Source organism: Lithobates pipiens, unplaced genomic scaffold (assembly GCF_037356315.1).
Source record: "Lithobates pipiens isolate NorthernLeopardFrog02 unplaced genomic scaffold, aLitPip1_a1.2 Scaffold_18, whole genome shotgun sequence".
NCBI classification, from domain to species: domain Eukaryota; kingdom Metazoa; phylum Chordata; class Amphibia; order Anura; family Ranidae; genus Lithobates; species Lithobates pipiens.
This window is the reverse complement of record NW_027507758.1, coordinates 222,089,752-222,102,529: the sequence shown is the minus strand read 5'-3', so window position 1 is coordinate 222,102,529 and position 12,778 is coordinate 222,089,752. Positions and strand designations below refer to the sequence as shown.

Sequence of the window (12,778 nt, the reverse complement as noted above, 5' to 3'; positions counted from 1 at the left end):
TTTTAGCCCTCTGCCAAGTGCTCTAGCTTTATCATGCATTTTTTGTCATTTATTTAATGTGAGTAAGTTCAAATCTTGATTGTAACATATTTTTCTATAAGATTCATTCATTAAAATAATGTGAATGCTCTGAGAATGAGGCTGCTGTAATGATGTACACAGATGAGGACCACGCAGCAATTTCATCAGGATCAGCTTCAGCTTGAAGCTGTCAGCAATGTGCAGCTGAGCACTGAGCATGTCTCTGAGGAGCAGCCTGCAAGCTGCTCATTATGCACAAAGGCAGCAGACGGAAGAGAAACACAACAGACTAAAGCATCTCTTCCTGTAGAGCAGAATGAAGAGATTTCTCATTCTCTAAGCTCTTTCTTTATATGCTAGGGAAATAATGACTGATTCGCTAGAGAAAACCTATTTCTGAACAAAATGGGAAATCAGGATGGGAAGCTAAAGAAATCCTCTGGCGATGGGCAGGAGAGAATAGACTCTAGGCCTGACGATGGAGAGAATGCAAAAAAGGGAGGCAGAAGGACCCTAGGAAAACGCAGCGACCACCATGGTAAGAAAAGAAGCAAGTCTGAGTCTAGATCATCTGTGTTTTCCAATCTGAGGATAAGAAAGACACTAGCGAAGTCCAGAGATGGCACCTGCGATTCAAAAGAGGATGGCCTGGGGGGGCCACATATGCAAACCGAAGAGATGGACAGTACCCTTTCTATTGCTACGAAAACTCCAGAAATTAGCATTTCAGCAGATGAAGGAGGCCTCTCGGATACAGATGCTGATAATTTTGTCTGCAAATCCTTGACAGCAGCCACTGCAAATGATACACAAGAGGGACAAAAGACCAGTTCGGGATCTGACACGGATATATACAGCTTCCATTCAGCCACAGAACAAGATGATTTGCTCTCAGACATTCAGCAGGCAATTAAGATGCAGTTCTCTCAGGAAGGGTGCAGCGAAGCTGGAGAATTGTCTAAAATGTTTCAAGGACAACTCACAAGCTCTCACACTTTATTTTGGGATGTCAGTGAACAGTTCCCATCTAATAAAGAAAAACTGCCTGGGAGCCCCCAAGAAGAAGAGAAAAAAGCTATAGTCCCTAATGGTATTAGCGGAGGAACACCTGAAATTGTCAGAACCAAAATCGCTCTGGAAAAACTGGTCCCCAATTGTGCAGATGATACACAAATAGTAGCAAAGGAAATTGATGAGGTCTCTTCCATAACCGACACAGTTTCCCCAGCTGAGATTAACACAACATGTGACAATACAGATGGAGAGATTGTGGCTCAACATTACAAAGAAAAGAAAATAGCTGATGTAACTGATATGACTGAGAAGAGATCAGTTTTAGCTGAAGAAAATTCTGCTGAAATACTTTCTAGCATGGCAGAAGTCCCTCAGGAAAGTTCCCTAGCTACTGAAAACAGTACGGAAGTCAAAACCCATTCTGCAGGTGAAACAAGCCGGTCTCCAAGTTCATCCAAGTATCAACAACTGCAGCACTTCAAAAAAGGAGAAGGTGAAGAAGGCGAGAACATGTCCAGCAGCTTATCCGGAATCAACAGCAAGTCTGCAGACTGGACAACTAAACTAATCAAAGGGCAAAAAAAAAACATGACCAACAGAAGTTCCCCAGATATTTTATTGTATGGATCAAAAGATGGTGGTGTCTCCAAGAATACTGCAAATGTCCCTCAGTCTTCTTTAAGCTTTCCCAATATACTTTCAGGTGAGAAAATATTTAGTACTCCTTCATTGTAAAACAATCATTGTTTCAGTTATTTCAAATCAGTTTTCATAGCACCTTGATATTTACATTTGTATGGTTGATATTAATTGCATTTGCACCTTGATATTTACATTTGTATTGGTATGGTTCCATGGGAATCTGTAAATATAAAACTATAAAAATATCCGACGGACCAAGTTTTCCAACATGTCGGCAAAAATTTCTGACAAAATGCTCCGATCGGACATACTCCGATCATGTGTAGAGAATTCCGATTGGACAAAGTGCCACGCATGCTCAGATTAAATTCCTACACCAAAGCTATTGGCTACTAGCGTGAACATAGTCCCGTCGTAACGAAATAACGTCATCACGTCGGATTTTCCGACAACTTTGTCCGACCGTGTGTATACAACAGTTTTGGACAAAATCCGACGGATTTGGTTGTCGGAATCTCCGACCGTGTGTACAAGGGCTTAGATGTACTAACAGATTTAAATTTCCTTTTGGGATGAAGGTTACACATGAGCAATTAAAAGTGAAAGAATTGTGGGAAATGACTGCGCTAAACCCCAAATTTGTGAAAAAGCTGCTAACACTCAAACAAAGTCCAAACAGAATACTATATTTAAAACACTTTAAAACACTATATTCTCTCTACTATGAATAATTAAAAGCTGATCATTGTAAGCACCCTTGTCAGTGATAAATGGTTTGTTTCATCCCTGTAATTGATACAATCTGCAAGAGAGCAACAGACTTACTGGCCAGATCACCAAATGAAAAAAAGAAGAAAGCAAGCCTATAAAACAAATCTAATGCAGATATCACATCTAAGAATTGGTAAGCTGCAAAATAATAAATGTTTGCTTTTGGGTTTAATACCACTTTAAATAACGTTTTGTTGAGTTATTTTGAAATAATATTAATACTAAAAGTGATTTTCTGTTAGTTCCTGTCTTCTATCATTAGTATTATGTGGCCAATAAATTGCCACACTTTGTTTTGACACTAGGAAGACGAATTGCATATGATCATTAAAGCATATCTAAACCCAAGAAAAACTATTTATAGTATTGCAGCTTACCGGTCCTTAGATGTGGTGGTTGCATTCGTTTTCTTTTTTTCAAACATTTGTTTCCTTTATTTTAAATGGTTAATGCTGCCGTTTATTCACTTCCTGTCCTTGGGTGACCACTGTACCGAGCAGAATTATTACTGTACAATAGAACAGGAACTGTGTTAGGACTACATAGTACAGTACTGTATTATACTGGCCATACACAATGTGATAAAACTGAACAATCAATGCCGATTTGACATAATGATTGAACTAAACATCAGTCGAGCAAAACAAAAATGGTATGAGCTGGTCTGAGCAATGAGTGAAAAATTGGTTTTGAATGCCCCACATTGATCACATGGGCCAGAAAATATAGACTATACAAGGGCACAAAAAAACACCAACAATCGACCCTATACGATCTATTATTTTCCACCACAACCGATCGACAAAGATCAGTTCATCAGATGATCACCATCTGTCTACCCACTGCTTGACCATGTAATTTTTCCCTTACTCGCTCAATGTCTGATTTAATGGTTTTGCTAAACCTGCACACCATATATGGTCACCATTAGGACTACATAACACCTCCCTCTTTTCTCCATAAGAGGGGGAAGGTGATTTGTAGTTCATGGTAATAGTAGAGAACAATGCTAACTGATAACAGTCCAGTGGCAAAAAGCACAGGAAGTTATCAGCTCACAAAATTGTTGGCTGGCTGCTATTGCTACTTTTTTTTTTTTTTTCACTTGTTGAAAAGATATGATAAAACACTTTCAGTTGTATATTTAAACGACCGAAAGGGAGCATGTGATAGAAAATTACGGTTATAGCTTGCTCACACTTGAATCTATTTAAACTTGTGTGTGGACATCTTTTTACCTTATACACAGCTCTGTGACTTGCTTTTGCTGAGCCTTAGCATCAGGCTTTCCTCACTGAATTTAAAACATGTTACTTAAATAGACATTTGTGCTAACATATTTAAAGTCAGTGATGTTGGCATGATGACACATCCTTTGACAGGCCTGGAAATTTGCACTGCCTCTAAAGAAATAAAAGCTGTGAAAAGTAAATGTACACAGAGACTGTGAAGAGGGTGATTGCTGTAACATATTGTGGACCACTATCATACATTGTTCAGTCTTACAGCAGGTCAGGTAGCTTTACCTATGACAAGGTAAACCCTCAAATATACCCAGTGAAGTGAAAAGCCTCATATGATACACAGAGATGAAACAAATCTCCCTACATAAGTTTTTCATGTACTGTATATCTGCTGTCTTCAGCTTTATATATTCTTTAGAAATTTCAGATCGTGTTAGATTTTCTCTTAATGTTCAGCAGTGCAGTGAAGCCTGAGCGTACAGCCAAGACAGCTGATTGGAGGAAAGGCACACACCCCCTCTCCTCATAGGTAGAGACTTTCAGAGGCATTCGTTGAATGGTTCAGCACTCTGCTAATCTATTTATAGCAACCTCCCCAATACAAAACTCTATCTGTTTTTATCTCAGTTGAGGGAGAACTTGTCAGAAGTTGGCTGATAATAGAAGAACGGAGCAGGAGAAAGCCATGGGACATAGTGCTTTGAAGAGAGACAAGAAAACACTGCAGATATACACATTTCATGAATCAGGTTTACATCCACTTTAACTCTACAGTCATGCTGTACCTTTATATTTTGGTCGTAGATGGATATTGTTAAAATTTCAGTTGCAAAAGTGCACCAAAGAGAATAATCCACAATAGAATGACATTTTGTCTGTGTCTGTGAAATAAACCAACACCATTGGACTGTATTGAAAAATGTTATGGTGGACGATACATGGTGCTAATAAACAATAAATCTGAATCAATCTAAACTTGAATGAAAAATCGATTGCACAACAAACTTAATTTGATTGATGTTCCATACACATGTACCCCAAGTGTCTATTATTTCTGTAAATATATTAATCATACCAAATCAATCAGATTAAAGCACAAGTCTCCCTGTGTGCTCACATGTGATCAGAAATTGTGAATTGTGGGAATTGCTTGGGGTGTGAAAAAACAACAAACCTGTACTATTGATTTTTTTTTCTTCTACAACTAATTGACTGGGTCTACCAAAACTATAATTTGTCGCTCATCACTCGCTCATGCCATTTTTGTCTAGCTGAATCAATGTTCGATTCCACTGATCATTCAGTTTTGTAACACCCATTTTGGCCACTGTGTTTGGCCATCATCAGTATTCAAGATGTAAGCTGTATGGCAGTTTTAATGCGATTTCCTCAGATGACAGCTTATCTTTCACAATCTTTACAATCCCATAAGATAGCCACACCCTCTAGAACAGGGGTCTCAAACTGGTGGCCCTCCAGCTGTTGAAAAACTACAAGTCCCATCATGCCGCTGACTGTGGGAGTAATGCTTGTAACTGTCAGCCTTGCAATGCCTCATGGGACTTGTAGTTTCGCAACAGCTGGAGGGCCGCCAGGTTGAGACCCCTGCTCTAGAAGGATGCCCACCTGAAGTATGGTGCAGAAACATGATTTATCATAATGTGGAGAGACTAAGGCAAGCCATACATTATACAATTTTCTTTCTTTCTTCGGGTTGAAGGAAATAAACATGCTCAATTCCCCCATCAACACAGTCAAATCCCTCCTGCTCTGTTATTGTGTTCTGACAGTTGAAGGTTACCCATCTGTCAGAACACAATGGTCACTTTTGGCAGCTATAGCCACCAGCAGTGATTACATGAGAAAAACCTGACAATTGGTACTACCAAAGTCAATATACAGATCAACTTCAGTAAAACCAGCCTGCCCTAAGAGGTATTGAAATCAGTCCCGCTCCTGCTGAACCGGACAAATTTTAATTTGACTATGGCTGGCCTAACTAACAACAGAATTTGTCCAAATGCATACATTTGTTTGTATTGTTGAAGTCCTATCCAGCAATCACTTGCCTTTATGTCCATAGGGAGGCCGCCACACAAATAGAATTAGAACATCCCAAATAAATATATCAGACTTACCAAAATATGAATCTCTTCTCCAGGTGCCTAGATCCTAACACATGGGACAGTTCTTCAAATGGGTACCCCTTAGTCTCTTTTGAGATGCAAAGAAGATACAGTCTATGCATTATACAGCATTGAAATATTGTATCGTTTACCCACTTTCATTCCATCTATTATTTATTTTGTCGTCATAATGTGACATTACTGCTTTCAGACCAATTCATTTTTGTTCCGTTAAAAAAGATTATATTTGTCTTAGCCCTTGTACACACGGTTGGACATTCCAATGGACAATGTCCGATAGGACCGTGTTGTTGGATAATCCGACAGTGTGTGGGCTCCATCGGACTGTTTCCGTCGGAGTATCCGATGGACCAAGTTTTCCAGCTGGGCTATAAAATTTTCCGACAACATGATCCGATCGGACTTTGTCTGATCATGTGTAGAGAATTCCGATTGGACAATGTGCCATGCATGCTCAGATCAAATTCCTAGACCAAAGCTATTGGCTACTAGCCTGAACGTAGTCGCGTCCTAACAAAATAACCTCATCACGTTAACCCCTTCCCGCCGAGCGTACGCAGATGTGCGTACTCGGCTTCCGGGTGGTATACCGGGATGATGCCCGCACCTGCAGGCATCATCCCGGTACTGTTTTTTCCAGTGGGCGTTTGGCTATCCAGCCATAACAACCGAAGTGGCTAAAAGCCGCTCGGCTGTTACTCCGGGGAGCGGGAGGGGACATTCCCCCTCCCACCGCCTCCCGCCGCTGTTACCGGTGCTCCCGCTCGATCGGGAGCACCAATTCCATATCCAATGCCTCCGGCTGCTGGGGAGGAGCTGGAACGAAGCCATAATCAGCTTCGTTCCAGTATCCTAATAGTAAACACGGAAGCGACGTCATGACGTCACCTCTCGTTTACTCGGCTGCCAATGGAACCGGTTTTAAAAAAATATACGGTATTCAGAATCTCCGTTTTCGGTGATCTGAATGCATTGAAGTGTAAAGGAGGGATGGGGGGTCATCCCTCAATAAAGAGTACCTGTCATCACCTATTACTGTCACAAGGGATGTTTACATTCCTTGTGACAGCAATAAAAGTGATACATTTAAAAAAAAAAAATTTAAAGCGCCGTCCCCGCGAGCTCGCGAAGCAAACAAAACGCATACGGAAGTCGCGCCCGCATATGTAAACGGTGTTCAAATCACACATGTGAGGTATCGCCACGATCGTCAGAGCGAGAGCAATAATTCTAGCACTAGACCTCCTCTGTAACACTAACTTGGTAACCGTAAAAAAATGTAAAGCGTCGCCTATGGAGATTTTTAGGTACCGTACTTTGTCGTCAATCCACGAGTGTGTGCAATTATAAAGTGTGACATGTTTGGTATCTATTTACTCGGCGTAACATTATCTTTCACATTATGCAAAAAAATCGGGCTAATTTTACTGTTTCGTTTTTTTTAAATTCATGAAAGTGTCTCTTTTCCCAAAAAGTTGCGTTTAAAACACTGCTTCGCAAATACCGTGTGACATAAAATATTGCAACAATCGCCGTTTTATTCTCTAGAGTCTCTGCTAAAAAAATATATATAATGTTTAGGGGTTCCAAGTAATTTTCTAGCAAAAAATATGTATTTTAACTTGTAAACACCAAATGCCAAAAATAGGCTTAGTCATGAAAGGGTTAAGTACGATCGGATTTTCTGACAACTTTGTCCGGCTGTGTGTATGCAACAGTTTCGGACAAAATCTGTCGGACAAAATCCGACGGATTTGGTTGTCAGAATGTCCGACCGTGTGTACAAGGGCTTAGATCCAAAGTGTTCATCAGGTATCCTAACAGTCCCACAAAATTTTTGTCTGTGTACCCAGAGGTGACTCTGGTCTGTGAGAACCCTAGAAACAGCCCTGCTCTACTCATGGCTCTGCTACAAAACACACTGTCCCAAAACATGTCCAGTGTAGCAGCAAATTGCAGAACAAGTATGTCGTAAAGCAATCCCAGGGCTCATATGTTTAAAAAAAGTAGAAACAAATCAAAATTCACTCTGTGAGAACATGAGCCCCTTCAATGCTGATAGTGAAAACAGCTAAGGCTGCAGTGTCAAGCAGTAGAAGTAGTAAAAAAGAACACACTGGTGGTACTCATTCCATGTTGATATCCTAAGAAACCATCTTGTATACTAATGTTTGTGGATACAGAATCATTGGTGTTGGATTATTCCACAGACAAAACATCATCCTATTGTGGATTATTCTCTTTGGGGCTGTTTTGAGACTTGAGACAGAGGGGTTTATTTACTAAAGACAAATCCACTGTGCACTACAAGTGTCCTATAAGTGCACTTGGAAGTGCAGTTACTGTAGATCTGAGGGGAAGATCTGAAATGAGGGGAAGCTCTTCTGATTTTATCATCCAATCATGTACAAGCTAAAATGCTGTTTTTTTTTTCCTTGCATGTCCCCCTCAGATCAACAGCGACTTGCAGTGCACTTGTAGTGCAAAGTGGAGTTGCCTTTAGTAAATCAACCCCATAGTCTCAGTGCTATCCAGGTTCAACCAGCTTGATATTGCACATAGATTAAACAGTATTATGTTCCTGGCACAATTTTTTTACAAGGATATATATAGTGCCAACAATTTATACATTGTACATTCATCCCTTTCGCTTCATCCCTTTCCTCAAGGAGCTTACGATCTAAGGTCCTTATATGGTGTGATTACACACTTGGGTCAATTTAGATAGGAAACAATAAACCTACCAGCATGTCTATGGATGGTGGAAAGAAGATAAAGTACCTGGAGGAATTCCACACAAGCACAAGGAAAACATGCAAACCCCATGCAGATAGTGTCATGGTTGGGCTTCAAACTAAGGTCCCAGTGCTGCAAGGCAAAAAAGCTAACCGCTAAACCATTGTGCTGCCCACAAAATTATACTGTTTTGCTTTCCCCTTCTTGACGCAGATTGCTAATTTACTTATGGAGATTTTTATAGTGGGAAGCATTTGAGCATATGCACATACTGGACACTTCAGAATCAATACATGTGCATGAATAGCATTGTTGTTAGTGTGAGATGTATTGCTCTTTTAGTGGTTTTAATATTTTATTGAATATACAGCTCTAAGACATAATACAAATTATATTTTGTATGCAGCCTTATCTATTTGTTTTGTATTTTCAAAGACATGTAATGATGCTGTGGTCAGATTGTTTGTGGGTTTTTTTTTTTACTCCATGACTCTGGACCAGTATTGTGAGTGTTATAGTCTCTGTTGATTTTAAAGAAAAAGATTTTTACAAATGTATTGTATAACCCCTTCTGTATCAAACTGTCTAATGCTAAATTACGCTGTGTCCCAAAGCAAGCGGGAATGTTGAAAAAAAAAATTTTTTAGTACAAGAATCTGATTAATTCCTACAACCTTGTATTAAGCAACACAGACAGTTCTCATTTCAGACACTGATAAAAGAGTGTGGTGCTGTAACCCAAACATAATCAATACAAATCATCTTTTTAAAAGAAATGGGTATAGCATATCAAGACACAATCTTTTTCATGTCCCCGATCGTTTTCATGTTTTCAAAATGGTTTCTTAAGCCCCATACACACTGGGGGTTATTTACGAAAGGCAAATCCACTTTGCACTGCAATGCACTTTAAAGTACACTGAAAGTGTACTCGGAAGTGCGGTCGCTCCAAATCTGAGGGTTAAATCTGAAATGAGTTGAAGCTCTGCTGATTTTATCATCCAATCATGTGCAAGCTAAAATGCTGTTTTTTTATTTTCCTTGCATGTCCTCTTCGGATCTACAGCGACTTTACTTCCAAGTGCACTTTCAGTGCAAAGTGGGTTTTCCTTTAGTAAATAACCCCCACTATCAGATTTTCTGCTGATTTTTGTCTTCAGATTTACCAAAACCATGTAGTGCAAGGGCCTGCCTGATTGCATACAAATTGAAACTCCTAAGGTTTGACCTCATATTATATTTTTTTGGTAAATCTGAAGGAAAAAAATCAGCAGAAAGTCTGATAGTGTGTATGGGGCTTTAGGATATCAATCAGTACCACATGGAATGAGTACCGCCAGTGTCTCCTGTTTTACCACTTATACTGCTTAACACTGCAGCCTTAGCTGTTTACACTATCATCATTGAAAGGGCTCATGTTCTCACAGAGTGAATTTTGTTAAAAGAGTGTGGTGCTGTAACCCAAACACAATCAATGCAAATCATCTTTTTAAAAGAAATGGGTATAGCATATCAAGACACAATCTTTTTCATGTCACTGATCGTTTTCATGTTTTCAGATTGTAATGACTCTCTTCCTTGTACAGATTTTTTGTAACCCGCATATGTATTTAATAACTAAATACATAGCTACCTTTACATAAAGCTGCTTTAAAATATATTTTGTGAATGAGAATAATTGATCAAAAAGGTTATACCTCCTATGTAACAGCATCTTCTGTGCAACAACCATGGCAGTCTGCTATGCCCTTGTAGTCGACAATCGTTGAACTATGTTTCCTATGGCCCTCTACATTAGGTGGTGGAAAGGTTATGAAATGATTCTCTTGTTGCTGTATTTTGTTCTAACTTGATAAAATGTAAAACCTGATCTACACATTATCACGTGTCTTCACACTCCCTCATTCATTTTAACCCATTTAAACCAACCTAAATCTCTTAATGGAGTGAATTTTGAAAGTGTCAGACTTTCTTTTTGAGGTGCACTTACCTTACACAAAACATTAGAGACCCATTGACAGCTTTGTATGTGTGTTAACAAACACTAATATGCATTTATTGTGCATTGACCTACATTGCTTAAAAAGCATCACACTCATTTTAAATTGTGAATTAACAGCTTCATTGCATGAAAATGATCTGCATTATTTTATTCAACACAGCACACCCCCACAGCTAGATCATTTACATCAGTACATTGTAGTGCACCGTAGCATAGTTGTTTTTTTTTTACTGTATATGTGCATTTGGTGACATTTAAATGGCAGGACACATACAGTATAGCATGCATTACTATAGGTTCCATTGACATGCAATGAAACAGTGATTTAAACATGCATTATATTTCCTTATTGATATATGGATATGGGAACTCCACAATAAAAAGTGATAGCTTTCTGAGCTGCACTCTGTATCACTATTTCAAAAACAAATCACCCTACTAAATTATACAGGAAAATATAATATGTAAAACCTGAATTGTTGCTATATCCCATTATGAACTCTAATTTACTAGCATGAAAAAAGTTATTATTGTATACTGGCTAAATATAAAATTGTCTTAGCTATGAACAAAGGAAATGACCCAGTAGCAGAACAGTTAAAGTATAAATAAAGGCAAACTTTTTTTTTAGTTTTGCATAGTGTCCTGTTTACTCTTATTACCAAGGGAATGAAATGAAAGAAAATCCAAATTTCTTAGTTGTCACCAGGACAGGAATAGAGGGGAAATTTTCCAATAGGGATGCTATTTTTGGTGAGCCTGGTGGCACGAGGGATCCCCTCACTTTGGTGTGTCCTCAAACTTCCTGTTTTGGCTATGGGAAACATCCCCAATAGGACACAGATAGCAAAAAAATAAATAAAGAAATAAATAAAATAAAATAGCAAGGATTATAACCCTCACTTATTCTATCCAAAATGAAAATAAAAGTTTTGCTTTAAGTTTTACTTTATTTATCATACTTATGCAATGTTAGTTATTACAGTGAACCAAACCTGTTCTAACATGCAAATTACATCACATATTTTATTTTTATTGTACTTTAACATTCACATTAAATATAAAAGAATGCATATGATCTCATTTTAATAATTTAAAAGTTTTAATAACTTCCAGGAACATTTTGCTGCTGAAACATTGTGACTAGGGATGAGCTTCGTGTTCGAGTCGAACATACGTTCGACTCGAACATCGGCTGTTCGTCCGTTCGGCGAAGTCCGAACATTTTGGTCCGTTCGCGCCAAATTCGCGTGGCGCTCACGGCCCACAATGCACTGCGATGGCGCAGTGCATTGCTGGCTCATGATTGGCCAAGCATGCACTGTGACCCCGCATGCTTGGCCAATCGCAGCGCCAGCAGCGAGGAGAGCCATGATTGGCCACAGGCAGGATGCCTGTGGCCAATCATAGCTCAGGCTGTGTAGTGCACGCCCCACACTATATAAGGCCGCCAGCGCGGCGGCCTTGTGTAGTGTGTTGGCGTCTGAAGCAGTGGGTGTTCTGTGTACCTTCAACACAGGACACACCGATCGTTTTCGGCCGATTTTCGATCTTGCTGTTGTGTAGTGGTTATTGTCTGCGTGCCCTGACCGCAGTATACACCGCTATATTCACCTCACCTATATAGCTAGTGATCTATCTTTTATAATAGAGCTTGCAGTCAGTAGTGTTAGGAGATAGTGCGTGCTGTCTGCGTGCTCTGTACCCAGTACATACCGCTATATCCACCTACATAGCTCTTCTCTATTTGAGCCCACTTGCCATCTGCAGGAGTTATTGGAAGTTGTGTGTGCCTCCAGCACAGCACAGTATACATCTGTATATACCCCTTTATCTTTGGTGTTCTATAATAAAGGCATCTGCAGGAGTTAGTGGGTGTTCTGTGTACCTTCAACACAGTACACACCGATCGTTTTCGGACGATTTTCGATCTTGCTGTTGTGTAGTGGTTGTTGTCTGCATGCCCTGACCGCAGTATACACCGCTATATTCACCTCACCTATATAGCTAGTGATCTATCTTTTATAATAGAGCTTGCAGTCAGTAGTGTTAGGAGCTAGTGCGTGCTGTCTGCATGCTCTGTACCCAGTACATACCGCTATATCCACCTACATAGCTCTTCTCTAATTGAGACCACTTGCCATCTGCAGGTGTTATTGGAAGTTGTGTGTGCCTCCAGCACAGCACAGTATACATCTGTA

At 39.6% G+C, this 12,778-nt stretch overlaps 1 protein-coding gene across 2 annotated transcripts in view; it reads left to right on the top strand.

The window, feature by feature from the left end:
• Nucleotides 1-259: 259 nt before the first annotated feature.
• FMN2 (formin 2) overlaps nucleotides 260-12,778 on the top strand; it is a 160,233-nt gene continuing 147,714 nt past the window's right edge. The window contains exon 1 of one of the 2 annotated variants that reach the window (XR_013276687.1): nucleotides 260-1,738. Coding sequence is in view for 1 of the 2 variants with exons in the window: in XM_077486613.1 (XP_077342739.1) it covers nucleotides 427-1,738 (1,312 nt within the window). In the remaining variant the exon portion in view is untranslated. The remainder of the gene's footprint in view (nucleotides 1,739-12,778) is intronic. The other variant, XM_077486613.1, reaches the window with a different exon arrangement.